Raw genomic sequence first — 26,728 nt, forward strand, 5'->3', positions numbered from 1 at the left:
AGTTTGTGTGTAGACCGTAGTAGAACACGGCAAGGGAGCCGTACTTTTTCTGAGGCCAGGGTACTCAGCCGGACCAGCTGGTAGTTTATTTGTATAATAAAAGATAAAACAAGGCACAGACCCGCGAAACACAAATATTTCACACTGAACCCGGTTTTATACTATGAATTCTGATACATTTCTCCTACCTACCGTATTTTCGCGATTCTAGGCACCCCCCCCCCCCCCCCATTTTCAAACATAAACACCCGAAAAAAAGTTTGCATGCAAATGTAAGCATGTTCCGAATCCTAGCACCCCCCCCCCCCCCCCCCCCCCCCCCCCTCTTTGAACATCGCGGGTATGAAAAAAAGGGCGTGCTTAGAATCGAGTAAATACGTTTTTATTTTGTTTCATGTTTGTGAGTGTGTTTGGAATTCAGTAAAGTGAATATCAGGGTTGTAGGCCTATTAAAACATTTTGAACCCAGTAAGAAATTATAATTATTCGATTGATTAATAGGTTCCAAATTTCAGAAAATATAAATATCACGCTCTATATTTCGAAGTATGATTCGCACACGCTAATATCCCTAGCGACGCCGAAAGATTACGTTTTAATTAAACAATTTCATTTAAATATTTGGTTCGCTTTTCGTACAACCTAATGCTTGACGCAAAACTAGAGGAGAGGACGGAACAATGCATATACATCTTTTTACTGGCGTAGATTTGATAAGTACGAAGTACTTTTAAGTAATTCGAAAGTGGGAAATACGTGTTTTTTACCTAGAAATATTTTTCCATTTAAATCTAGGACCGCGAATTGAAAAGCAGCTGTGCGGAACTCTACGATTCCTTGTTAACTTAATGGCAGTCGATGACAACAAATAAATAAACGAAAAAACATGTAAGACGAAACAGCAATGCCGATATAAAAAAAATATCCACCGACCGGAAAATGTAACAACCTTTAGGCGCGTGTTTTTCTTATAATTTTTGTGAATGCGGCACGTCAACTGACCTTTTCCAAAATACGAGAAGTTACAGATGACACAACATACCCTCGTCAATTCTGATGTATACTGCACTGCGAAGTTACACATAACATATAACGACGTAAACTATGAGATGATATGAAAGACAGTTAAGAACATGACGCACTTATGAAAGCGCAAACTAATAACTGTTTATTTTTCCTTTCTTCGCCGCCCTTTTTTATACCTTTGTTTTGAAGGATGAAGATTGCCTGATAATTCACGGAATTAAAAATTGACGTCTTTGCAGGCGCTTGTAGACAAGGTGTTTTAGGGGACAGATAAAGGCTGGAGTTTAGATGACGCGTATGTACCTTAGAAATCGTGGAAATGACATCGACGATTAATGCATTTTCTGTCATTTGCAAACAGTTGGTGTTGGTGGTGTTGGTGCTTATGCTGTTTCACCCTGGTGCTGATGTTTGCCCTGTTGATCTGCGGACTCTTTTTAAGCAGTTATATTTCTTTTTGTTTTAAAGCTACTGACGGGTTCACTAACGCAAATGCCATGCCTTCCGGAAGCCATATGAAAAGCTTCCATGATTTCGCGCTTGCGTCCTGTCTTGTGTTCTACTTAAGATGGTTGTATCTGCAAGGAGAGCGTCGCAGCTGCATCTTGCACAGTGTGCTACCAAGCGCACTATGAAAGGATTATGCGCGAATTCATGGAAACTTTTCACATAGCTTCCGGAAGGCATGGCACGAGCGTTATTGAACACTCAGCAGCCCCTAAACCAAAAAGAAATAGAACTGTTTAAAAAGATTCCGCAGCACAGCAGGACAAACATCAGCTCCAGAGTACCAACAGCATTACAACAACACCACCAACACCCACTGTCTACAAATGACAGAAAATACATTAATCGTCTCAGTCCTTTCCACGATTTCTCAGGTACATATGCGTCATCTCAACTCCTGTCCCCTAAAACACCGTGTCTACAATTGCCCGCAAAGAGATAAATTTTCAATTCCGTGAATTATCAGGCAGGTTTTATCCTTTAAAACAAAAGAATGAAGAAAAAAGAAACGAAAAATAAACAAATGTTAGTTTGCGCTTTCACAAGTACGTCATTTTCTTAACTGTCTTTCATATCATCTCACACTTTACGTCTTTATGTGGTAAGTGTAACTTCGCAGCGCAGTGTACATCAGTATGTCAAACCAAATAGCCCAAATTGAAGCATTGCTACCCTGGTCAAGTCAAAATAAATTAAAGTTAACTGATTGATCGATGCGACATTTTTTTATGCTGCTCTTGTCTCTCTTGACTGTAGATTCTAATTGGTTTTAGGTGTACCATAGTTTTGTGCATAATTAAGGGCGAAAAAAAAACAGAAGTTTGCAATGGTGAACTTTGGAAACGTACAGCCCTGAGGAGTCGAAGCATCACCAGTGAACAAATTTGTGATCTTGAGTTCGAAAGCGCCAAGGATAATGCACGTGATAGAAGTATTCAATTTTCGCCAGTTCATGGCGACGAATATTACTCAGCGATTAATCCGTTAGCCGATTAACCTGTGGGTTAATCGGTTAATTCAAAACCATTTGCGTATTCTATGTTTTCCTATGCCCATTGAAAACATAAGAAACGCCGGGGGTGGCGCTATGATGATTGCTGCCCTTACTTCGTGATTTGATCTTCGGCATTCTTATAGTCTCATGCAGCAATCTCTCCGATATTAGCCACGCCCGTGGTTATCCGTCTCTCAGTAACTGTGTCTTCTTTTTTCTTATCTGCTGTACCCGATACCTCACCACTTTCTAAAAGAAAACACTAATTGAATATAGTGTCGCAATTTTAATAAATGCACATTAATTCAAATAAAATAATATACAAATGGAGATGTAGGCCCTAAAAGCAGTGAAGCGAAAAAGAAACGAACCATTGTTCACATGTATATCGCTTCTTTATTCAGACGTTCATTGGCGCAGCACTGCTAGTAGGTTTCAGTGTTTTTGTTTGTTTTGGGTTTGGCCGTTTCTTAAAATTTATAGAGCTTTTGAGGTGACTCAAGTGATGTTTCTGCAGGGCCTGGTAGTCCCAAGCTGACAGAGGACGGCTACGAAACGGCCTTCCAAATTAACTATCTCGGTCACCTGTTGCTTACGCTTCTACTCCTAGGTGAGTCAACAATACGTTTGCATTAAAGCTGCTCGAGCGCTGTCATACGTCTTTTTTTTTTTAACTACCGAGAATGATTTAGGTTTTGTTTATATAGTACTGGCATTATCAATGCTGGAAACTTCAGGAAGCAAAGGTGTGGCTACCGGTGTGATACTCGTATGCAGAAAAAAAAATGCGTTGGGATGTTACTTTTAAGCAACTGTGGACATGAAGCGTTAAGGCTAAACTTTGCTAATCACTGTTTCCTAAAACTTGTTAAGAAGATAAAAAGACAAGAAATAATAACCCCAATTACAATTACAATATTGTTTCTTTCCCGAAGGCATGCATTTTTGAACTTTGGTCTGGGTGGCTGACAAGGTCTACTGGCAACATAAATAACGTGACGTAAAATGCTAGAATATATGGGCAGTACAGGCAGTTTCCGATAAATTACAAGAGCTTTGAGGGAGTGAAATTAAGGAACAAATGCCCATGAAAACAGTCGAAAAAAACCCCGGAAAATATAGTGTTATTTTACACTGCCTGCACGGCTTGCAAGTTGTAGACAAACAGGCCAATGTTTACCCCCACGTGGTGCAGCACTGCGCGTGCAAAAGACCCCCCCCCCCCCCCCCCCCGCTCTTTTAGGACTGTGTCTACCTGCCATATTAACACCATACCATATTCACCCCTACGCTGACAATGCGGGGGAAGCTACGCGCTGGTAGGACCACCCTTACGTCTATCTCTTTGCCACGTGACCATGCTCTCGCTCATACCCACGCGCAGAGAGGGGAGTCACGTAACAAAACAGAGGCTGTTAAATGGCCGGCGAGCCCGCAGCTCCCACCCCGATGTCAGTTTAGGGATGAACGAAGTGTATAGCCCTACTCACTTTTAAAGGTACGATTATTCTGCAAATCCTTAAAACGAGAGTAACGGAATGAGCAGCAAAGAAATAATAAATAATGCCGACGGTCGCAGAGGTATCTGAAAACGTTCCTCGAGGGTCCTTTCAAACATTTCGCTTTGGAGGCCCGAGATGTCGCGAGAAATCGGACTGCTGTCAATGGTTCTCGTCCCGCGCAGATCTGCTCAGGAAGAGCGCTCCCAGCCGAGTGGTGAATGTGTCCTCGATGCTGCATCACTTGGGAAACCTGGACCGCTTCGAAGACCGCGCTAGGGGAAGACATCCGGTCAATGATCCTGACGCCGCCTACTGCAACAACAAGCTCGCCGTTGTCCCCTGCACCAGGGCGCTTGCCAAAAAACTAAAAGACAAGGGTAACAAGGCTTCATTCAGTGTTCACTTACCAGTTCATCTAGAGCCCATTCACCTTGTACCACGTGACAATGTTGTCCACAAACAAACGACGTAGTTATAATATACAGGGTGTATTAGTTTAATTCGGACAGATAATTTTTTTAAAGGAGATGAGAGTTAGACGGGTGCCGTCTTCACCATGTATTTATCATGTTCGGCTGGACATTAGATAAGGGGATAGCCATCATAATAAGTTAACTAATATTAACTAAAATCCGACAATGAATTTTTAAGGGTTGGAAGAGTGACGTAGTCGTTTGATTGATGGAGACGTCTTGTCTAATTCGCTTGTGTGTGCTTGGTCGCTGCGCCGGCGACACAAACGGGACGTGACTGTATAATATAAGGATATTATAGGTATATTTTAATATAACCTAATGTAACATAATTACATAAATATGAATTATAATATAATACATAATATAGATGATGCAAAGTGACTTGAAAATTTTCTTTTGGGGTGCTCCAACTATGGTACGGGGAGGTATAAAACTCGCGGAACGCCTAATAGTGACTGCGCTGGAGAATGCGAAAAAATAGCTTCTCGGTTATAATTATAATGCAATTAAATGCAATGGTGAAAGCGAGCTGGACAAGCTGCATTTCAAGATTTGTTTGTCCTTTGTCCCTCTTGTTCCCCTTCTCGAGGGATTATTTTCGTCAGCCTCTAGGTCTTTTTCACACAAGGATACTGACAAGCGTTAAAGTCATAAGGTTAGCACCGCCAGTGTCATCCTATCTCTAGAACAGACCGACCTCACGCTCTAGTTTTTTTTTTTTTTCTTGCATATATGGTGTCGAAATTTTTACTTTGCTTTCCAAGAGAAAACTTCGAAAACAATCTTTGAGCCAAGGGAATTGAGCTCTGCTTCATATCCGCCCTTTAATTTTCACAATAGTGCCGCTCTCGGTTAATAATTCTTCACACTTCGCCGGGCAGGGCCTATACCTATTGGCTATTTTTGCCTTTGGTAGCGATAGTTCCCAGGACGGCCGTTGTGTATTGACTACCGAGTCAGGGGACGCTCACCAGCGGTGTCGATTAGCGCCACACTCTAAAAAAAGTCTGTGCGTCTACTTTCACGCACAAAACTCGGAGAGCCAATCACCGCAACTTACGGAGTAACTTCAGCGAATGACGATGCCGAAACATATGTTTAGACCGAAAAACGCAGTCTGAGTTGTGACATTAAGCAATGCAAAATGTCACGCTTGCATTGCTTAATGTCACAACTCCGTCTGCGTTTTTTTGGTCGAAAAATATGTTTCGGCATTTTTATTCGCTGAGCTGCCTCCGTAAGTTGCGGTGGTTGGCTCTCTGAGTGTTGTGCGGGAAAGCAGACTCACTTTTTTTTTTTTTTTAGAGTGCAGTAGCTGGCGGTAAACGAGCGCGAGCGGTGCAAAAGCGTATTTTATATTTTGAAATTGCGTCAGTGGAGCAATCTGAACTTCGCTGAAAAACTTTTGGACGGCCTGCTCCGAACCCGAGATAGATGAAAGTTGTAGTGCCGCCTGAAAGTGCACCGACCATGTACTTCCAGGGAAATTTTGACCGCGGCGTATCGTCCTTGTTTAATCTCCCTGATTTAACCCACTTTAATCCCCTTTATGACGCCATAAAAGTGTTGTGACGTCATAAATGTTGTCGGTGTCAAGTGTGGGCAGCCAACCTGGATGTGACACAGCTGTCGTGGTCTACGTGAAAGATGACTGTTCTGTGCAGGTCCTTCTTTAGCTTGACAGTCCAAGGAAGCTTTAGCATCCAGGTGGTCGAATGCCGTGACCACAGCGTTGGCTCATAGTTCTGTGGCAGAAAGTCTACGACCAGCGTCAGAATATCGGTACCTGACAAAGTGAAAGCCGTTTTCAACTCCCTGTAACGCCGAATTAGAGCGCAGCTCTTGAGGACGAGGAGGGAAGGGTACTGAGGTTCACGTGTTTTGGCCGGGGGGGGGGGGGGGCTCAAGTGACCTCGAGGGGAGGGTGGTCATGTTATCTTGGTGGGGTCACATGCCCCCCTCCCCAAGGTCACGGTGGTCACGTGACCTTGGGGGTCACGTGACCACGGGGGTCACATGACCTCGGGGGGTCACGTGACCCCCAGAGAAATTTTTCCGCTGGATTTAGCGGGGAAATTTTTCCCGCTAGATTTAGCCGGGAAATTTTTTCGCTAGAATTTAGCGGGGAAATGTTTCTGCTAGATTTAGCGGGGAATTTTTCAGCTAAATTTGGCGGGGAAATTTTTCTCCTAGATTTAGCAGGGAAAATTTACCGCTAAATTTAGCAGGGAAATTTTTCCGCTAGATTTAGCGGGGAAATTTACCCATAATGCGCCGCACGGTTACGCCGACGGCGACGCCGACGCCGCTCAGGCCGGAAACGGGCGCCTAAGAGCTGCGCTCTAAAAGGACGTGGCGGCTTCTGTGATGTCGTTTGTTGTCACTTTGGGACTACTTCCATGCGTGGATGGTATAAGAAAGTTAAACACGCCAGTCGATGTCGCACCCAGGATGGTATTAGAGGTCCCTGCCTTATACCCATCGTTTAAATTCTAATAAATTCAAGGACACTCGACCTTCACATTAAAGCTCAGCTGTAGAGAACTGTATTAAGCTAGTTGCGCTCTCCCCTCAAGATGTAGGGTCCCCTCGCTGAATCGACCAGAGAAATTGACTCGGCAGAGAAAGACATATATTTAAGTTTTTGTGGCAAACGTTAAGGGAGAATTCAACTCTGTGACGTCACGGTGCGGTGGTGGCGCGTCGGTCGCCCTTTTGGTCTGGGGCTGTGGGCAGAAGTCCCCATGCCAGACGTGTATTCCTGCGTTGTTTCGGGAAGAACCAGACAAAAGCCTGTCTTCTCGTCAAAACGCCGCGACTGGGGCCGTACCAGAAGTGTCGAGAAAGGTTTGAAGGTCAGTTTTCACGTGCTCGGTTCGTCCGAGAATCTGGATATGTGCCGTCAAAAGGGAAAAGCAGACGCCGTCGGACAACGATTGCTTGGGCGGGAAGCACTTTGGGTTAAATTCACAGATACTTGTGGTCATCAGATTTATTTGTTTTGTTCCAACATAAACGCCGGAAAACCTTCAAGTTGTACGGACCACCTGCGGACTACGCTCAGTGCGTCTTCAAGTTCGAACGGCCGCCTGATCGGTCGAATTGACGTCTGCTCTTTCAAACGTTTATGCTTGTCGTCTGCTCTCTTAGACTACACCGGCCCGAAGACCAAATGCTGGCCCGGTACTTGCGATAAGAAGTAAGTGCAGGCCTCAAAAGACAAATTTGAAGGTTAGAGAAGCAGGCTCGATGTAAACAGTATAGATACAAGGAGATGTTGATCATTGTTACCAGTGACCATCACTACTTGTTATGCCTGATTCACTTGGTCCGATTCTGCTTGTGATTTTCAATATCGACGTCGACCATCTCAGCTACGGTTCACGCTTTTGCAGCCCGAGCGGCGTCGCGACTGAAAATTGCTAACGAAATCTCATCATGCGAATTGGGCGGTAGCGTACATACTGCCGCGTCCACGCGGAATGAATCGCCACATGTCACATTATTCACGCGAAGTTTTGCGGTGTAACGAGCCTCGGTAATTTCGGTGACGCCGCTCAAGTAGTCAGACATCGCCAAGAAGACGTAGAATCACCGATTCGAACGCAAAAAAGGGCAGGGGGACTCACACGGACGCCGACAACATCACATTTCAATGGTTTGTTCATGGGCGACGGCGAGCCGTTTGCCCACACCCCCATCGCGCATGCGCGGCGCCAGTGGCGTCCGCTAGGCACGCTCCGCTTCGTTTGTAAACATGGGTTGGTGTATATGTATGTGTTATACGTCTGCGCGGACGTAGTTGCCGTGGCACAATCCTTTCAACAGAATACGAAAACAAAAACAAGAAAATGTAATGGAAATAGAACATTCCATTTTACGACGAGACATAACTGTCACTGCAATTTAAAAGCGGTCATTCTAATTTCAATATTTTTTGCAGAAACCACTTTTTTATTGCCGTGGAGAAAAGCCAAAACCACAGGGAACGCGCAGGGCGCGTCGCCTGCTGTCACATGACTCTCGTCACCGCTGAATCGCGTCTCAAGTGATGAGCGCACGAAGCTCAGCTTGACCACAGTTGGCATGCATTTCCCGTTGAAGTGGCAGGTCATACCAAAGCGGCAGTGGTGAAGCGGCCTTGGCTGTGATCTACACCAACCAGCGCTTCTTGTTACCAAAGGATGCGCGCTCTTGGATCAGGAGCGGAGAAGTGATCCAGCTTTTATAATCTTTGATGGCGGGTTTTGTGCGAGTGTCAACCGTTGTGTGTTCATTTGTGTCTGTTGACTTCGGCTTGGCCTTCTTTTGTTGGCCTTCCTATTCTTCCAAATATTCCCCCTTTCTCACGAAGTAACCATTAGTATCTGCAAGCTGGTTCGCATCTTCGTAATTTCTTAATTTATCTCAATGCCACAACTCAGGTGAGATTCTAAAGATGTGAAAATATTAGGGGACACACTTTTTTACAATAGGTAAATAATATGTCATTACAAACTTAAAAAAAAGAGAAAAACTCTGCACGCCATTGAGTATGAGAAACCTTTAAATATTGTTCAAGTATTAACAAAAAAAAATGTTTTCTAGTGCTTTTTCTTTTGTTTTAAAAAACTCTGAGTACTACCACGTAGACATAGCCATGATTTAACTGATTGAATACCTTCGTAGAAGCCCGATTAACAGCAGGATCATGTGTGCCGATCAGCAAAACCATTCAACGTGAAATGCGAAATGTTTTTTTCTTAGTAGACAAACAGCGATAATTTGGGTGGACACATGAGATCAAAACGTTTGGCAGGCAAGAACAAGGTTTAGGCTGCCTAGCGCATCCGCACTATGTAATTACTTCACTCGAAACACAAACCGGTGACAGCAAATTATTTAGGCCGTGTACAAAAAAGAAAATATTAATCGAAAAAAAATATATTAGACGTCAATTATAAGTTGTGTTTTCCTGGTTCTCAAAGATTTATTTTACCAAGACGTTAAGGCTGGTTTTTTTTGTTTCTTTTTAAGGATCTGTTTTAACACGCGTTTTTCTGGTGCCTTTCGAACTGCAGGCGTAACAGTGAACTCGGTCCACCCTGGCGTTGTGAAGACTCCCATTGCAGTCAACTCTCCGAGAGTGGTGGCGTCCTTCTTCTGTTCGCTCCAGGACATCTGTGGCAAGGTAATGAAATGCGCAGTTTGCTCACGGCGTGCAGTTTGTCTCTCATGCAATATACTCTTTTCAAAAGTGCGCCCCATCTGGTGGCTGCTTCGCTCATTACCGGAGTCAGCCGTTGTTTTGGGCATGTACTCCGAATATGTATTAAACACGAGCGTTGTTTCTGCATTCGGCGCGGATTCCGATCAACTCACATGCTTCGTGACCAAGGAATGGCGGCTGCCAATGCGGCTTGATGTTGTTTCAAAAGGGGTATATTTTTCCATAGAAAAACCACGTGGCTTAGCCATCCCGTTAAGAGCAATGAAGGTGCGATATCCCTCGATTTGGTTAATAACGCGGAGTGCCTTCTACCCGAATTTAGCAGAAATATTTCTCCCATTAAATGAAGCGGAAAATTTGTGACGTCACGTCACGTGACACTGGGGCGCCACATGACGCGGTGACGTCATAAAACAGCTTGACGTAACGTCAGGTGACACCATGATGATTTGGACGCCATATTATAAGGGGAAATTAAAGTAACGTCACCTAGTTGTAGCACTTGACACCACGACTTCAAACTGTGACGTCACTTTGCGTGACACCATCGCGTCACGCGACATTATAACATCACGGGGTCAGACTAAGTCGAGCGAGAAAGGCACGTCGAAGGGCTTTCATATCAAGCTATCGGTTTGAAATACTTAAGGTGCCAACCAAAGTTTTACGGACAAATTTCGATTCGTCCAGGAAGACGATCGTGTGAACGGTCATCCAGTGACACATTCGACATGACAAGTGATTCCAAACGTCACGTAACGTCACCGTGTAACGTCAGACCATGAAATCACGTGGTGGCGTGATTACACTGTCACTGCACTTTGAAAAGGCGCCGTGTAACTGAGACGCGTCTGCACGTCGAAAGTTTTCGACGTTCGTCGAACGTTGAAAACAATAGTTCGCCTTCGCTGCGGTGTGCTAGATGTCCTCGGTTGACCGGACAGGAAAACCACATATATTTGCTCGCTAATATTCCTTGGAAATGGAAGCAGGCTAGTGAGAATCGTGATGGCGACGAGTTTAGCGTGTCACAATGTGGGTATACAAAAAAGGCAGGTCATCGGACAGAGGATCCAAGTTCCCTCCGCACACCCCATAGATTGGGAGGCTAAGATGGCGCTTTACTTCCGTGACGCCCAAATCAGACATCTTTAATACGTAGGGCAAGTTTGTCTGCATCAGACTTGTACGTAATCCGTTACAAGTAACGAAATTACTTGTAATCCCTTACATTTATCAGTAATTTAGTAGCGGAATAATTACATATTTTCTAGAGTAATTTTAAAGTAATTCCCTTACATGTTTGACGTAATGTATTCCTTGTAATCCGCTACATTTTTTACGGGACCCCCTACCCCCCCGCCCCCTAAAAAAAGATTTTTTCTTGCGAAGTTGAGCGCAGTGACACTGTCACAGGAATCGAACAGCGCAAAGGGAGGCTTGGCACTCTTCAGTTCCTCAAAGTCTTTTTGCAACACCCTGCCCCTGAATCTTTTCTTTTTTTTGACACTAACAACAGTAAAAAAAATCCAAATCGGCATTTCTACAAAAAAATAAAGGAAAGGAGGGAGCAAGTTATCTCCGCTTTTTTTTTTTGGTTTCTTGTTTTTCTTTGCGATTGAAGGCGGGGAGAGGAGGACACTAAGTGATTGTGAGCCTCTTCGAGAAGCTCGAGGCGGTAAGTGCACAGACAAGAATTAAAAATGTCCTTCTCGGTTACAGTGACTACGACCATTTTTGATAATATCACAACACGAGACAACGCTCCGTCTAACCTAAAAACCACTAAAAGAGATGTGATAATATGTGGAGGTGTTATTGTCAAAAGCATCCTCGTTCGTTGCTGCACACTAATCATCTTCTCTTAGAAAGCCGGATGTGTTTTTTTTTGCTTCTTCCAACTCATTTGACCCTGTTTTAAAAGCTACTTACTTTTTTGTAGTCCAAATTTTAGGGTTTCCCCCCCTTTATTTGTGAGTTCCAGCCAGGTTATCTGCAGCTGAGTCACCCTTTTGTGAGTCAGCTTTCTTAGAGAACTTCAGAAATGGTAATAGTCTTACTTTCTTGTTCTTCCTGTTTTTACCCCAACCGGGCGCGCCCTATCTCAAGCAGATACTTTTACAAATAAACATGATGGTGGCTGACATAGACTTGATATTCTGAGCTTGAAGGAGAGTGAAATTTATGAGTGGGGCCATAGGGCAGCTTACTTAGTACTCTGCCCTTCGGTGCACGTGGGATCAGCGGACGTCTATCTGGAGAACATCCGAGTAAACTGCGGTCGGCTCGTTCTCAGTGTGTTTATGAACGGCACCAAGAAAGGTACACACGACAAGCGTGCGTTTACATTTCCTTTTTTTAACCAACGTTCTAATTAATTGTTTTTATAAATGTCCTCTTTTTGATAACTTAAATTTATATACTGGGAACTTTTTTTTTATTCACCAACGTCTCATCCGAGGCTCGACCTGTTCAGAACCAAAAGAAGAAGAATATCGAGGCAAACCTTGTTTATTATTTAATTATCACCTTACTGTAACAACTATGCTTTGCTCTTGTCTGGCAATATATGCCAGTATAATAAGATGGACATACATCAATTTGTGTTCTAGTTTTGACTACACGTATGGTGACTTCTACAGCTTCGCGATTTCGACAATGGAGAATTTCAGTAGATCGGTCCGATGACTCCGATAACGATACCCGATACTCCGCCACCGCTTTTGCGCATTCATCATATCGTTATCGGGGGCATTGGAGGTATCGAAACGATCTACTAAAACTCTTGAATATCAGGCAACGGCTGCAACCAAGAAGCTGTGCTCTATTCTCGAGGTAAATATAGTACTTGCATTGCTTCGCTGAAAAAGATAAATGCAAAGCATGAAACATTCGTGAGGCACAATATGCCACTCCCATCCAGTGTCTCAGTTCAGAAAGTGTTCAGCGTAGCAGTCGACACATTGAGTAAGAAATAACGCAAAAAGTCTGACGAGTTTCAAGAGTCAGCTGTTGCTCAAAATACTCAAGATCGTTAAATGGAACAGGTTGCAACAATAAAAACTTGAATAACCCTCTTCCCTTTCTTCCTTAATTGAAAACAGTAATGCTGAAAGTAACGCCACGAAAGTAACGGATTACTTTTCGGGGTAACGGTCACTTACTTTTATGGGTGGGTAATTGTAATTTTAATAAATTACAATTTAGCCTTGAGTAATTGTAAATGTAATTCCTTACTATTTTTCAGTAACGTCTACAAGTCTGGTCTGCATCCTTTGCAGGGCTTGTGGTTCGTCAGAACGCCGAGCTCTTATTGGCTCTAATTTCAGGAGAGTGGGTAGAACTCAAATCAGGCTGCCTTGAGGTCTACCCACTATCCTTCGATCAGAGCCAATCAGAGCTCGGCCTTCTGACGTAACCCCAACCCCTGCAAAAGAAGCAGACGAACTTGCGCTCCGCATAGGCTTGAATGTGCGGGATTGTTATTTTTAATGTGTAATTGAAAGCGCATAAAGGAAAATCGGACGCCGAGTGTGATAGGGCACCGCAGCTCGGACGGAGCACGCGCGGATGATGGTCGGGATGCAGAGCCCAGGGATCATGGGTTCAATATTTACTCATGCCCGTTTCCTTCTGGAGGATCGTGTCGGGGAGCAGTCGTGTACCACTAGCGCACGATGCACGTCAACGATTCCGGGCTAGCAGTGGCACTGTGCTGGCTAAATTTCTCGTCTACGGCGAAGACTCCGGAAGCCTTCTAGGGCTGACTAACTCTACCTAAAGAAACTCACAATAAACTTAAGTTACTTGCGGACGACTAGCGTGTTCACTATTACCAAACTTTAGCCGTCGTCTTTTAACGAATTCTCGTTTATAATCAAGTAAGTTAGAAAAGCATGTTTGAGACTGATCGTTTTTCTTTCAATTTACTAATTCGGCTATTATTACCAGCAACGGTGGTTGAGCTGGCAGCATAAGGCTCTCTAGTTAAGCCTTTGTGATACTTTTTTTCCAGTTTCACTTGGTTAAAAAATATTATGCACATTTCTTGTAAGGTAAAAAGAAGAAAACCTAAAAGAGTCATGAAACACTATTCAGTATAAATGCTACGCACAGTGCCCTCGGTTACCCAATTACTGATTTATTACGGGATGCTAAAAGCTAAATCGTCACTGCAACAGCTGGAATGTCCTCCTCTGGCTGGGATGTAATCAGGCAGTGCATATCTAACCTCACAGTTCCACCGGTAGGCCCAAGAATAGCACAAAGCACGTCAGGAATATATCATGTCATGGCGATCCTAAGTTCGGAAAGCTCTTACCTACGCCATGCATCCTGACACAAGGGCAGCACAAGTATGCTCCATCGCTACGCCACTGAGCAAGAGGCTTATTTGTTGCGGTATAAATAAATGAAGACAGCGTAAAGAAAGGACGAGGCACAAGTGAACGAAATGTCCACACCAGGCCGTGCGCTAATTCACAAGTTATTTTAATAAAACAAAAATACCAATTCCCGCAAATACACAAAAATACTACTACACCAACTCACCTATTCATTTTCGCAATGCGTCACCAACTTCCCCAAGTTTGCACTCTTCTAAACTTGGTTGCGGTAGAAGTTTGCAGAATTTGCTGATTTAGTCTGGAAACGTATTTGTCTCTGCCTGTAATTTGGGCACGCACGCATTATAGTTACCAGTTAGGTACTGTCAAGAAAAGTTGTGAGAACATTTGGAAAGCGCAGATTAAAGCATTCTCGTTTGGATGCCATATTTTGTTGTGTAAAGGCTGCTTCAGAAATTTTCGGCTTAATTCTTACTACCGTGTGCATTACAACCTCTTCTCATATCTTACGAAGGGAGACACACTGGCACGCTAGCGCCATCTATGAGATGGCCCTGCAACTGCATTTCCTTTAAGTGAGGTTTTAGCACTATTTGCGAGAGCAGCTGTCTGTACTGTTTATTTTGAAAAATGGCACATTATTACATTTCCAAAATATTTTCAAGAAGGATGCGCGGAAATTCTAGGAAATGAACGGAAATCGCAAGTATTTTATGGCTACCCGGTAGAAAGCGCCAATATATTATCTGCACTATCCGTTTTCTGAGCTGTGCTTTGTTTTATTTTTTTTATTTTTTAATATATAGTGTAGGCGAAAACATTAGATTATTTCTAAAACATTCTTGACTAAAAATATACATCATAGGGCCTTGTACCTTCACGCAAGTTATATTTGATGAAATTATTAATAACTAGTTAATAAAACAAACAAAACGCAACGCGTCAGTCGTAACATTAATTTCGCCTTCTTTATAGTATTAGTACCTTCATATTGAGAATATTTTTCTGTTACAATATTAAAGAAAACACTATAATTATGACCAAGCGACACATCCTCAAATATCTTGGGTCAAATAAAAAATAAAAGAGCGTCCATTCAGTGAGAAAACCGAAATTAGAATTGATAAGCTCATTTGCATATTTTGTCAACGATGTTCTAAATTGAATCGGAAATAAAAGAAAAGCCAGAAACGCATTTCGTTTGTAACAATTCTCATCTCGAAGTGTTCCTTTACTTTCGAATATATTTAATACTTACAATGGCTGCACTCACTTTGTGGGGCAAAAAAACTTAAAGTGGACATTCAGAACGAAGAAAAAGAAACATTCCCGTGTACTCATTTTTATGCGTAGTATCAAACACCAATGAATACAACTATAGTGACACAAACAGATGCGCTAGGTTCGCAATGCTGGCTATCACGAGCACCAGCCTCTGATAGCGCTCGTGGCTTGGGAGCCAGGGAAATAAAGAAAGAAAATTGACTCGAGCCAAAGCTCTGGCTTGGACGCCTGCATTTTTCCTTTGACGTTTATAGAACACCGCCGACAAACTGGCGACTCCGGACGTCCGACCAACATGAACCAGAGTGCTGCTGGCATCTCTTCCAACGGCGACGGAGCTTCCTCCACGGTCCATCTCCGCCTTTCAGCCTTCTGGGCGAAAAACCCTCGGGCCTGGTTTTGCCAAGTGGAAGCACAATTCCTTTTGCGGCGTATCACAAGCCAGATCGCCCGCTACTACAATATGGTTTCCGCTCTTCCCCCAGAGGTGGCTGATGAGCTGGAAGACGTACTGGCGTCTCCCCCTCCTGACGACGCGCACGACTACATTAAGCGGACGATCCTCGCTAGGAAGACGGAGTCGGAGGCTTCAAGAATACAGCGGCTCCTGAGCACAGAGGAGCTGGGCGACCGTCGATCCTCTCAGCGACTTCATCGCATGCACCATGCAGCTGTTTGGTGAGCAAGCTTCGGACGCCAGCAATCCGATTCTACGGGAATTGTTCTCCAGCGCTTGCCAGAAAGCGCTTGCCAGAAGGCAGCGTATTCCGCGTCGCGGGGTACGCTGCACCTGCCCAGTCAAGCGTCACTCATCACGCTCAACAGTGTTCCGCCATGCGAGCCCTTGAAGCTCGCATCGACGCCCTCACAACAGCCGTCGCAGCACTCAGAACAAAAAGGAACGACTCGCGATGTCGTCGGAGAAGTAGATCCTCTCGACGTCGCAGTCTTTCACATGGACGGACAGACGTTCTCTGCTGGTACCACCAGAAATTCGGTAGCGACTCACGTAAGTGCCAACAGCCGTGCGATTTGCAGGAAACCACTCCGTCCCGTCGTTAGAGGCGGCAAGTGACGCCGGCCCAACAAAAAGCCGTTTGTTTTTTGTCATAGACCGAATAACGGGCGGCCGTTTCCTTGTCGACACGAGAGCTTAAATGTGTGTCCTTCGATCTACACCTGCGAAGAGGCGACGTTACCCCTACAAAAATATGTATGGACGTCCTATGTCCATACTTTTGCCGTTCTATTACCCCTTTGTCCATCCTATGGATTCCTGTAGACAGTTCTTAGACCGTCTATGTACCATTGGTTTGCCACAGAATGGACACAAAAACGCTATAGAGATCTTCGCGAAATAAAAAGTTTTTCATTCCTTCCTATTTCCGTTCTATGGTCCCGGTGAGTCTATGGTCATCCTATTGCCTCTCTATGGTGTGAGCTATATATTGGGGCATTAACAAAGTGATGCCGGGTAGACGTTTTCTTTAGGTGTAGTGAGGTGTCCGAGTTAAAGAGTTGTTAATTAAGTTCCGGGTATCAATATGTTACATTGATGTCTAGAGGCATATCCAACCTCAGGGTATACTCATTGTGGAGATGGAAGTGTTTAGTATGTGCCGGAATAATGTTTTTACTTTCTCAGTGGGAGGTAGGTGTATGTGGGTCACTGCGGCCCCTGTAGATATTCGCAACTTTCACAACCCATAGTGGGCGCACTGGTGCCTATCAAAATTGCGGTCATCTGGATGATCGTCGTTAAAAAGTGGTATACTAGGCTGGGTCTGCGCGCGACGCGTAAGTAATTGTAGTTTTGCTATATACGCGCAGTATCAGAGATTTACTTTATGTTTTTTTTCACGTCATGAAAGTGTAGGCAAGCCATTTTATTATGATGCCAATCATCCAAGAGCTAGGGAGTGCGATTCTCACACCGCGGTACCACCATCGCTTAAAGAGGCTTCTCTATGGACCCCGTACGGACTCCGTGCAGACCCTGTATTGCTTCTCTGCAGACTCCATGAGGAGCCCGTGTAGACCCTGTATGGCTTCCCTGTGGACCCTGCATGGCTTCCCTGTGAACCCCTTACGTACTCCCTATAGACCTTGTATGGCTTCTTTGCAGAACCCTAAGGACCCTACACTCTTCAAAATGACTTTTACAGAGCACGGTTTTGCGTAAAAACAAATAGGGAAAAGCTCTTTTTGTTGAACCCTTTATTGGAGATCAGTACAAACTGACAAGAACGTGATGTTTGCATACACCTTTAGCTTTCAGGGTTTTGCGGCACAATTAATATTTTTTTTACAGCCATGCCTCACCGGCTACTTCAGGTAGCGCGTCCCGATTTGGGTGCGTCCTAACTTCGGTGGCTATTCGCGGCGTGTCCGCCTGGGAGATGGGGGTTGGCATCCCTGAAACCCCTCTTCTACGGTATATGTTTCGGCGCCAAAGTGGCCGATTAAAGCCAAAGCAGAACAGTCACATGCTGTCGAATGTCGATAGTCCCAAACCAACACACGCAGTCGTGCAGTTATCCGAGGGGCCGCTGCGGGTGGAATGGTGGCGTTGCGATCGCAATTAGTTTGGTTTTCGAGTACAGATCGGTGCCACTTTTTCAGAGCAAGCTCTTTAGCAGTTTCCCAACTGACTTGCTCTAGAAACGTTGGTCGGTGCGGACCCCATAGCAGACCCCCTGCAGACTGAGTGGCTTCTCTGCGGACCTTGTAGCGACTCCCTGTAGAGCTTGTATGGCTTTTCTGCAGACCCCATGAGGACCCTGTGTAGACCTTGTATGGCTTCCCTAGGGACTCCTTGTAGACTTCGTATGGGTTTTCTACAGGCACCCTATAGACACCGTATAGACCCTGTGTAGACTCCCTATAGAGTCCCTATGGACTCTATTTGGCACCTTGCCACAGAGAGGATATAGGATGACCACACATCATCCATAGAATAGGACGTCCATAGAACGTCCGTTGGCCAATATTCTATAGGGCAGCCATAGGATGACTTCACGGAGGCAACAGAGGTCGTGGTCCGCCTATAGATGCCTTTTGTCCTCCCTATGGACGCTAGTCTATAGAACGTCCTAGAAGTGTCCATACATATTTTTGTAAGGGTAGTTGCCCGGTTCGCATCTCGTCGCGGCAAACGGACCAAACATTCCAACATATGGATGACAATCTCTGGCCCTGGACTTAATGCTTCGTAAGCTGTTTGGATTGATTTTCATCAATGCCGACGTAACCTACCCAATCTTAGGCTCAGAATATCTTTCACACTTCGATCTGGACGCCAGCATGCATCATCGACGCCTTATTCACAGGAAGACTCATCTGGCTGTCAACGGCGTGTCCACAACTCTACCCAGGGGCGGGTCCAGACCTCCATTTTAGGGGGTGCGGTTCCTCAGTGTAAAACGGCGGGGGGCGGGGGGGAGTGTTTATATTTTTGTGGAGTTATCGTTTTTACTCTCTGATAACATAATATAGACCTTGAGAGCTTTTGTATCGGTTTACCTGTCGGGGATGAACTCTTTGAATTAAAATCTTTCGGATGACCCCGCTAGAGGTAAGTATCTAGAAAATTGTGGTGGCACTATCCTTTCTGAACACCATAACGCAACTGGGGATGAATGTTTGGTGCTATAGCGGCTGTGACAATCGCAGACAGTGTACCTTGATGGCTCAGATATCCCCGGCGGGGCTAAAACTTTTGGGCTCCTTTTGCTTGAATATTTATATATTCTCGTTACACCCGCAGAGCATGTACGGAGAGCGAAGCTTTGCCAACTATACGGAGGAAGCTCATGCAGCTAATGACAATGCGAAAAACGTTTTAATCTAAAACTCGGCTGTTCTTTGAGATTAAGCTTGGCATAGTATAGTTAAAACCTTATATTCAGTGCCAAAATGCAAAACCTGCTTTTAAAACATACTTTTCATTGTCGCTGGTTGCTCCAATGGAGCGAGTACGTTGCAAACAAGCGACAAAAATGGCCCGGCGGCTTCGACGCTGCTCGCGGCGTCAAAACACTGTTGACGCAGCGAGCGAAACGAACGCTGCCAGGCAAGTTCGTCGGTTCTTCGCCGTGTATTTGGAATGTCCAGAGCGCATCACATGCGGCATTGCCAACCCAAACTCGTTTTTTCACCTGTTCTGGATGCAACTCGAGAGAACGAAAGCGAATAATTGTTAAATATTTTTGAAAGCATGTTGCAGTTCGGCAACTCTAACTTTTAAACTTAGACTAGACCTTAAACCAGCAATGGATCCTTCCAAATTATATTCAATTGCACTTCGTCTGGATATTTTCTGTATGAAAGGAACAGTTACTTGTTTCTGGGTAGTTAGCTCATTCGTCAGGGTCGAGAGGGCAGGTGCACAGATATGATGGGGCAGAGCGGTTGTCCGGTCGGCGAATCTCAACTGGGCTAAAGGCCGATCACGAGTGCAGCATGGATGTTTGGGAGTCGGTGTTCGCTCGAACTGGCACAGGCACTGCCTATTTAAATTATGTATAGTCGCATCTTTGACAGGGCTCGTTTTCCCCAAGTCCCTACGTAGGGAATTCGAAGCCGCAGTTGCAAACCAGCAAGCCCCGCATCTGTTCCGTTCGACGCACACATATTCGCTCCTGCAAAGCCGCGCGAAAGCAAAGCAAAGACGGCGCCAAGGGGAGACAAGGGGTAGCGGGCGCCTTTTGTAAAATATGTCCCACCACCCTAAGTTGAAACGGCTTTGTATACAAAGAAATGCCTACGGCGCCGGCTTGAGGACCCCGTGTAAGCAACCTCCAGCCTTTAGAGTGCTCGTACCGTTTATCTTTCTTTTATTAGCTTCCCGCCACGAGAAGTCGAACCGCAGGCAGTATGAAGCCCATCAAGCGCGATCCAAACCAGCGCTTCTTTTTGCGCCTGTAGGTCGTGCGGCTGCGGATGTGACGCATTTCGTGGCGTTTTTGCTGTTTCCGGGCGCGCTTTCTGAGTCAGAACCGTGCGCTTTGGTTTGGACGGGCGAAACTTTGGGCGAGCGCGCACGCGCGCACGCGCGCACGCAGGCACGAGCGCACAAGCAAAGTGCAACTGCGACAGACAGGCCGGCCAGACGGCGAGAGAAAAAGAGAGAGAGAGATCGCGTTGTCATGTTGGAAGACAATAAAAGGGAGGGAGGAGAGGGCAGCCAGACGGCGAGAAACGCGGAGCCGGAACTAGCTGGCCCTCCAACGATTGGCCGGGACACAGGAGCGCCCTACTACGTCACCGCACGTTTTTGTGCGCGTTGAGAAGAAGTTGAAATCAACCAACTTTCTTGTGCGCGCCCGGAAGGAGCGAAGAAGCGGCGCGACGTCACGAAAATACATCACATCCGCAGCCGCGCGACCTACAGGCGCAAAAAGAAGCGTTGGTTTGGATCGCGCTTTAGAGGAAACATCTCCCCCTTCTGGCCCTCGTCGGCTTCTTTCTGTATTACGCGCTGCGGCGCTGATCCTCGGTGAGGGATGGAGGCGAGGACGAAAGCGGGCTTACGTTTAAACTAAGGTCGGGGGGAAGTCTGGAGCGGCTTCAGCAGAAGCTCAGACACAGACGGCTCTGTACCCAGAGCACTTGCTTCCTCTCTCAGTTGAGAAGAAAAGCAATGTCACCTGGTTGTACAAGCTGCACACCCCCCCCCCCCTCCTCCCCCCCCCCCCCCCCCTGGAACGTCTCCTCCTGGTACGTCCTCTCCGCACTTCCCTTGGCAATGAGCACACCGTGCCAATAAGATACCTTTGGTGAGCCCGTGGTCGACACCATCTCAACGCAAGCCAAAAAAGACATGCCAAAAGACAAGCCCAGAACCACGAAGAAACCATCAAACGAAAAGTGATGAGAAGGCGGCCGCTAGAGAGGAAGGATAATCCGCTGTGTATACACCAACTCATGTTTACAAACAAACCGGAGCGCCCCTAGCGGACGCCACCGGCGCCACGCTTGCGCGGTGGATGGTGGGCAAGAAGCCCGCCGTCGCCCATAAACAAACCATCGGATTGCGTTGTTGTCGGCGTCGGTGGGAGTCCCCGTGCTCTTTTTCGCGTTGGAATTGTTGATTCTACGTCCTCCTAACAATGTCTGACTACTTGAGCGGCTTCAGCAAAACTAACGAGGCAAAACTTTGCATGAATAATCCGACGTGTGGCGATTCATTTCACTTGGACGCCGCAGAATGGGCGCTAAAGCCTGTCTCCCACGATGAGATTCTGCTCGCTATTTGCAGTCGCGACGTCGCTCGGACTGCAAAAGCGTGGACCGTAGCTGAGATGATGGACGTCGATACTGAAACCCCAAATAGAATCGGGCATTACAAGTCGCTGATGGCCACTGGTAACAATGATCAACATATTCTTGTATCTGTTTACACTTAGCCTACTTACCCCAACCAACCTTCAAAAGTGTTTTGAGGCCTGCACGGCGAGGCGTTTGGGGGGGGGGGGGGCGATCGCCCCCACCGCCCCCCCCCCCCCTTGGATCCGCCACTGACTCTACCTACCCTTTCCATCCGGAATATCCTGCCTCCTTCGATATTCTCAGACATTCTTAAAGAATTCCCTGAAATCTAGAAGTCGTTCAACACGGCAGAGCCGCCACCGCATGCAGTGTTACACCACATCGTCACCTCCGGCCCTCCCGGTTTTGCTCGCCCTCGTCGTCTGTCTGGTGAATGCCTGGTAGGTGCACGGGCAGAGTTCTAGCATCTGCTAGAACTAGGCATAATTCGACCATCCAACAGCTCTTGTTCATCACCACTCCACATGAACCCGATCACTAAACACTACCTCATATACATGACTTCGCCGGGCACCTGGCAGAAACTTCTATATTTAGCGAAATCGACATGGTGAAGGCGTCTCACCACATCCCGATCGAGCTGCAGATATTCCAAAGACGACCATCACAATACCATTTGGCCTCTTCGAGTGCGTTCGCATGCCTTTCGAAGTCAAAAACACGGCGCAAAACTTTCAGAGATTCATCCACGAAGTTCTTCATGGACTGCCGTTTGTATTTGACTATGTGGATGACTTGTTGATCGCGAGCAAATCCCACGAGGAGCACGCAACGCATCTGAGCCATCTCTTCGAATGCCTCCGCGATTACGGGCTTACAATTAATGGGGCGAAGTGTACCTTTGGTACTACGGCACTGGAATTTTTAGGGCACTGCATTGCTCCCGATTGCATCGAACCTTTTCAATCTAAGGTGGAAGCCATACAAAACTTCCCACAACCCAGATCTTTACGTAATCTGCAGGAATTTCTGGGCCTCAATAATTGTCATCGGCGTTTTATCCCACGTTGCGCAGAAATACTTCAGCCTCTCACAGACTTGCTCTGAGCTCCGAGCAAGTCCTCGGCACAACTATCATGGACCACCAGCGCAGTGGAGGCTTTCACTGTCGCCAAGCAAGTCAAGCAAGTCCAACGACCACGTAGCTTCCAACGCACTGTCAGCTTAGAGGTGAACGGAGCACAGTTCCATGTCGGTACCTTTTCTGCAGTCACTATCATTCGTCGCCTCAGAATGAAATGATGTTTTTTTTTTTTTTTTTCGCATTATTTGAAGTACGAAACGTTAAGCTCGCTGCAGTAAATAATGCTGGGAGCTCAGTGAATAGCTGGGAAGCTCGTGCCCACTGTGCCGTCAACGTTTTGATTCAACAAAAATAGTTGCCCAACTGCAGTATCCCCGGAGCCATATCAGGGATTCTCCAATGCCAAGGCCATAATGTTGAAAAAAGACCTTGGTCTGCTTGATAAGAAAGCACCAATGTCGCATTTACTGCACCCTCTACCCCTCTGATGAAAGAAATAAGAAAGAAAACAGTCTCTTGAGCTATCGCTTGGGGGTCACCGATTTCTTGAACGTTGTAACGAGATACATTAGTCCGAAATTGTATCGCGATACAAGCAATACACCAAAAATGCGTTTGCGATACTCAAATGCAGATACCTAATGCAAAAATATATCGCGATACAAAAATACAAATATTAAATTTTTTTTTATATATTGTGGCGATACATTTTCATCGCGACATTGCCCAGTTCTGGTACGCGTTACTGAAAAAAGTAACCGATTACAGTTAGAATCACTTTATTGAAAAATGCTACTCATTACAGTAATAAAATACTGTTTTACAAAAGTAATTGAAAAGTTACCAGAAAGTAATTGATTACTTTCACGTTACTTTTCTAGCTTTATTTACGAAATGAAAATAGCATACATATGTTCAAAGTGGTTAAACTTTGTTTCGTTTTGTCATTCACGCAGCAGTCCTTGTCCGGAGTTCTCGTCAGTTATCTTCCATTTTTCCCGGTGAAGAGATGTGCCGCGACGCTGAAAGGCCTCTCGACGGATGCACTTGGAAGAGCAGCGGTGTTGTAGCGCACAAACACTCTGCGTACTAGTTCGGGGTTGCGCGGTGCTTCGACGGGCGCTTCCGAGTCCTCTAGGAAGCGAAGCGTATCACTGTTAAAACCGCCTGTTGAAAATGTTCAGGTGGAGTCAGCGAAAAGCTGAAAAAATCGTCCGGGGACGGACTCTCCGGAGCTTCTGCAGAGATGGCGGCCGTTGCTCTTTAGGACAGCGAGAATTGATCAGTTGTAATTGTGTACAGATAAATAGTAATTGGAATACAGCGAATGTTTCCGCAGAAAAGAGTAACTGAAGCGTTTAAAAGTTACAATAAAAATGTCATTAATTAAGAGTAATCAGCTATTTGTAACTCGTTACGTTCATGCCTGGGTGTAGGCGGTACAGCTCGTGCTTAATTTGTTTTTTATATCTAGTTTTCTTAACGTCCCAAAAAAGAAATTAGTTAAAAGTGCGGTTGCGTTAAGGTCACTATTGAGTGCTTGCTACTTAGACCTCGCGAGTACAATTGCACCGGGAAAATGCGAGTATTAAAATAAGGGACGGCGATCATGGTTTGCGTGACCTTGAATAACAAAAATATTTACAAAATTTAGAAGTCAGACAAAAGAACATTGAGTTTTTCATGAAGCTCACAAGAGCCATAACAAAGAGTCAGAATTTCTTTCTGACTCTTTGTTGACCAAACGAACCTATGTGATGAGCGCAGAAAATAAAAAGTTAGGGCACCTATCCCCGTTGTGAAAGTGGTTGGCGAGCGAAGCTGCGGTATCACCCGCAACGATTGCCCTCTGCACTAAACCAAATGCCGCCGCTGGTCGCAGCACGTCGCCGGTGGTCGCATTGCCGTTTTTGTTCTCCTCTGCCGCTCCTCCTATTCACGCTGCTCCTCGGGAGTCCTAACTATGGTGGCCTACCCATAGTGGTGCTGCAACAACAATCAAATCAGTTGCTATACTCCGTTTGACCTTACGTCCAAGCTCACTTGATGCTACGAGCCATCGGAACCAATCCAAGGCGGTGTGAGTATATCACGTGACCTTAGGGAGGGGGCACACCGACACGCGGAAAGAGTTCACGGGCGACGTCTACAGAACGGAATTCGCTAGGATAGCTCCTATCGACCTCTGCATCCGGTCGTGAGGTGAAACGGAGTATAGAAAAGGTTCTTCTTTTATATAGAAGAGGCTAGTGACGTCACTCCCCACGTCGCAAGCTGCCGTCGCCACGGCAACTTGCGCAATGGTAATCTCTTCCGGAAAATGTATGCGGTGAGCGCTACGTGCATCGCAATGTTAGCAGGACCGCCTTATCATATATTCTCTGGTTAGGATGCTTGTTTTGTGCTTGTTCTTTATTGAAACGAATGCTGTGTTGTATTTTGTATGGGTGATGTGTCCACTTTTCGCTTCAATCGCTAAAATTTTTTTTTTTTCGTTTTCTCCGTGACGACGCCGACACGAAAAAAATCTGACCAACGAGTCATAAACAGCTTAACTGTAAATAAAAGAACCATTTTAAGTGAAGAGCAACCCTAAAAATGGGCGGGCAGTTTTTCTTTGCTTCTTCCGTCTGATAAACAAGTAAGCCAATGCCCCTTATAAAGTAACTCCACATAATGCTTCTTTGACGTGAAACAAGCCCCTCGATGTTGGGCTCAAATTTAAAGGGATTATGAAAGGTATAACCTCTGTGTAACGCATAAGCATCACCTGCGATCTTATTTACGACAAAAACTGGTGGCAAAAAATTTCGTCAACCGCGAAGCAAAAGTGCACGTATGGTTAAAGAGTCGCTGGTCCTCATCTCTTTTATTCGGTCGGTTCGATGTAGGTAGGTATGGTGGCACAATGCTGTCAAAACTTTAGCCTCGGAAATGGGAGGGGGGGGGGGGGGGGGGGGGGGGGGGGAGGGGCAGGGGGGTGGTTATGGTCTCCAGGGATCTTCGAGCCGCAATTGTACCTTTGAAGAGTAGTATGCGTGTCGTGAGCCGCTGTTTGGCCACTCCTGCTATAAAGTGCACAGTTTGAAAAGTGCGCATATATCGCATTCCGAACTAATATTCAGGTTAATCCATTACGAAAGCATATATGGGAGAGATCATAATCTTCTATTTAATTGAGAAGTAATGCGTCTCACCTGAGAAAATATTTGCTCTCGTTGAGTTTTGCTCGAACGTCCGCGAAATATGCAGGCCCCGCTCTTCTTGTCAATTTCAGACCGCTCTGCAAGGTGCTCAGACCGCCATCTTTCTCGCGGTCCATCCCAAGGTGTCCCGAGAAACGGGCAAATACTACTCGGACTGCAAAGAACGCTGGCTCAGCTACAAAGCGAAAAGCCTAAAGGTGGCCGAAGACGTCTTGCAGGCTTCCGTCAGGCTGCTGCATCTGGACGATTCCATCGATCAGCTTTTGAACTAGTAGGCGGACGTGCCATGTCGCCAGCTTATTCTGGAAAAAAAAAACATATATGTATATATACAATATTAATACTCCCAGTCTTGTACACGCTGCTTGAAAAAAATAAACAAATAACAATTACAATTACTCTAGCTTAAAAAATGCAATCAGATTACTCCATTACTTGAGATGAAAAGTAGTTGACCGTTACTTGAAAAAGTGACGGTTACTTTTCCGATGACTTCAAATTTTAAAATCGACAGATCTTTTTTCCAGTTTGAAAACGGGTCCTTTTTACTGTCCATTGTTGGATTAGGATGACCGAATTAGAAACTACCTATCTCCTTAATCAACCGAATTTAGCACACCATTCTCTGCCGAAAACTTGGTTCGAGGATTCCTCGGTAATAAACTTGCAGAAACAAAGTACGCAATTTAAAAAAAGCGAAGGAAGAAATAGTAGCAGTTACAAGTAAGCTTGGTACTTCCAAAAAGAAATCAACTTGCTAATTTACTCCAAAAGTAACCGATTACAAGTAATTGGATTATTGTAAAGTCCGGATACACCCAATT

General features: G+C 45.4%; 1 protein-coding gene across 1 annotated transcript in view; it reads left to right on the plus strand.

Annotated features, from left to right (window-relative positions):
- Positions 1-26,176, plus strand: part of LOC8030777 (retinol dehydrogenase 12-like) — a 39,271-nt gene extending 13,095 nt beyond the window's left edge. Inside the window, exons 3-6 of the mRNA XM_042294008.1 lie at positions 3,045-3,137; positions 4,212-4,406; positions 9,566-9,675; positions 25,976-26,176. Of these exons, the coding sequence (XP_042149942.1) occupies positions 3,045-3,137; positions 4,212-4,406; positions 9,566-9,675; positions 25,976-26,176 (599 nt within the window). The remainder of the gene's footprint in view (positions 1-3,044; positions 3,138-4,211; positions 4,407-9,565; positions 9,676-25,975) is intronic.
- Positions 26,177-26,728: the final 552 nt, after the last annotated feature.

The sequence above is a fragment of the Ixodes scapularis genome, unplaced genomic scaffold (genome assembly GCF_016920785.2).
Source record: "Ixodes scapularis isolate PalLabHiFi unplaced genomic scaffold, ASM1692078v2 PGA_scaffold5__190_contigs__length_132052651, whole genome shotgun sequence".
Taxonomy (NCBI): domain Eukaryota; kingdom Metazoa; phylum Arthropoda; class Arachnida; order Ixodida; family Ixodidae; genus Ixodes; species Ixodes scapularis.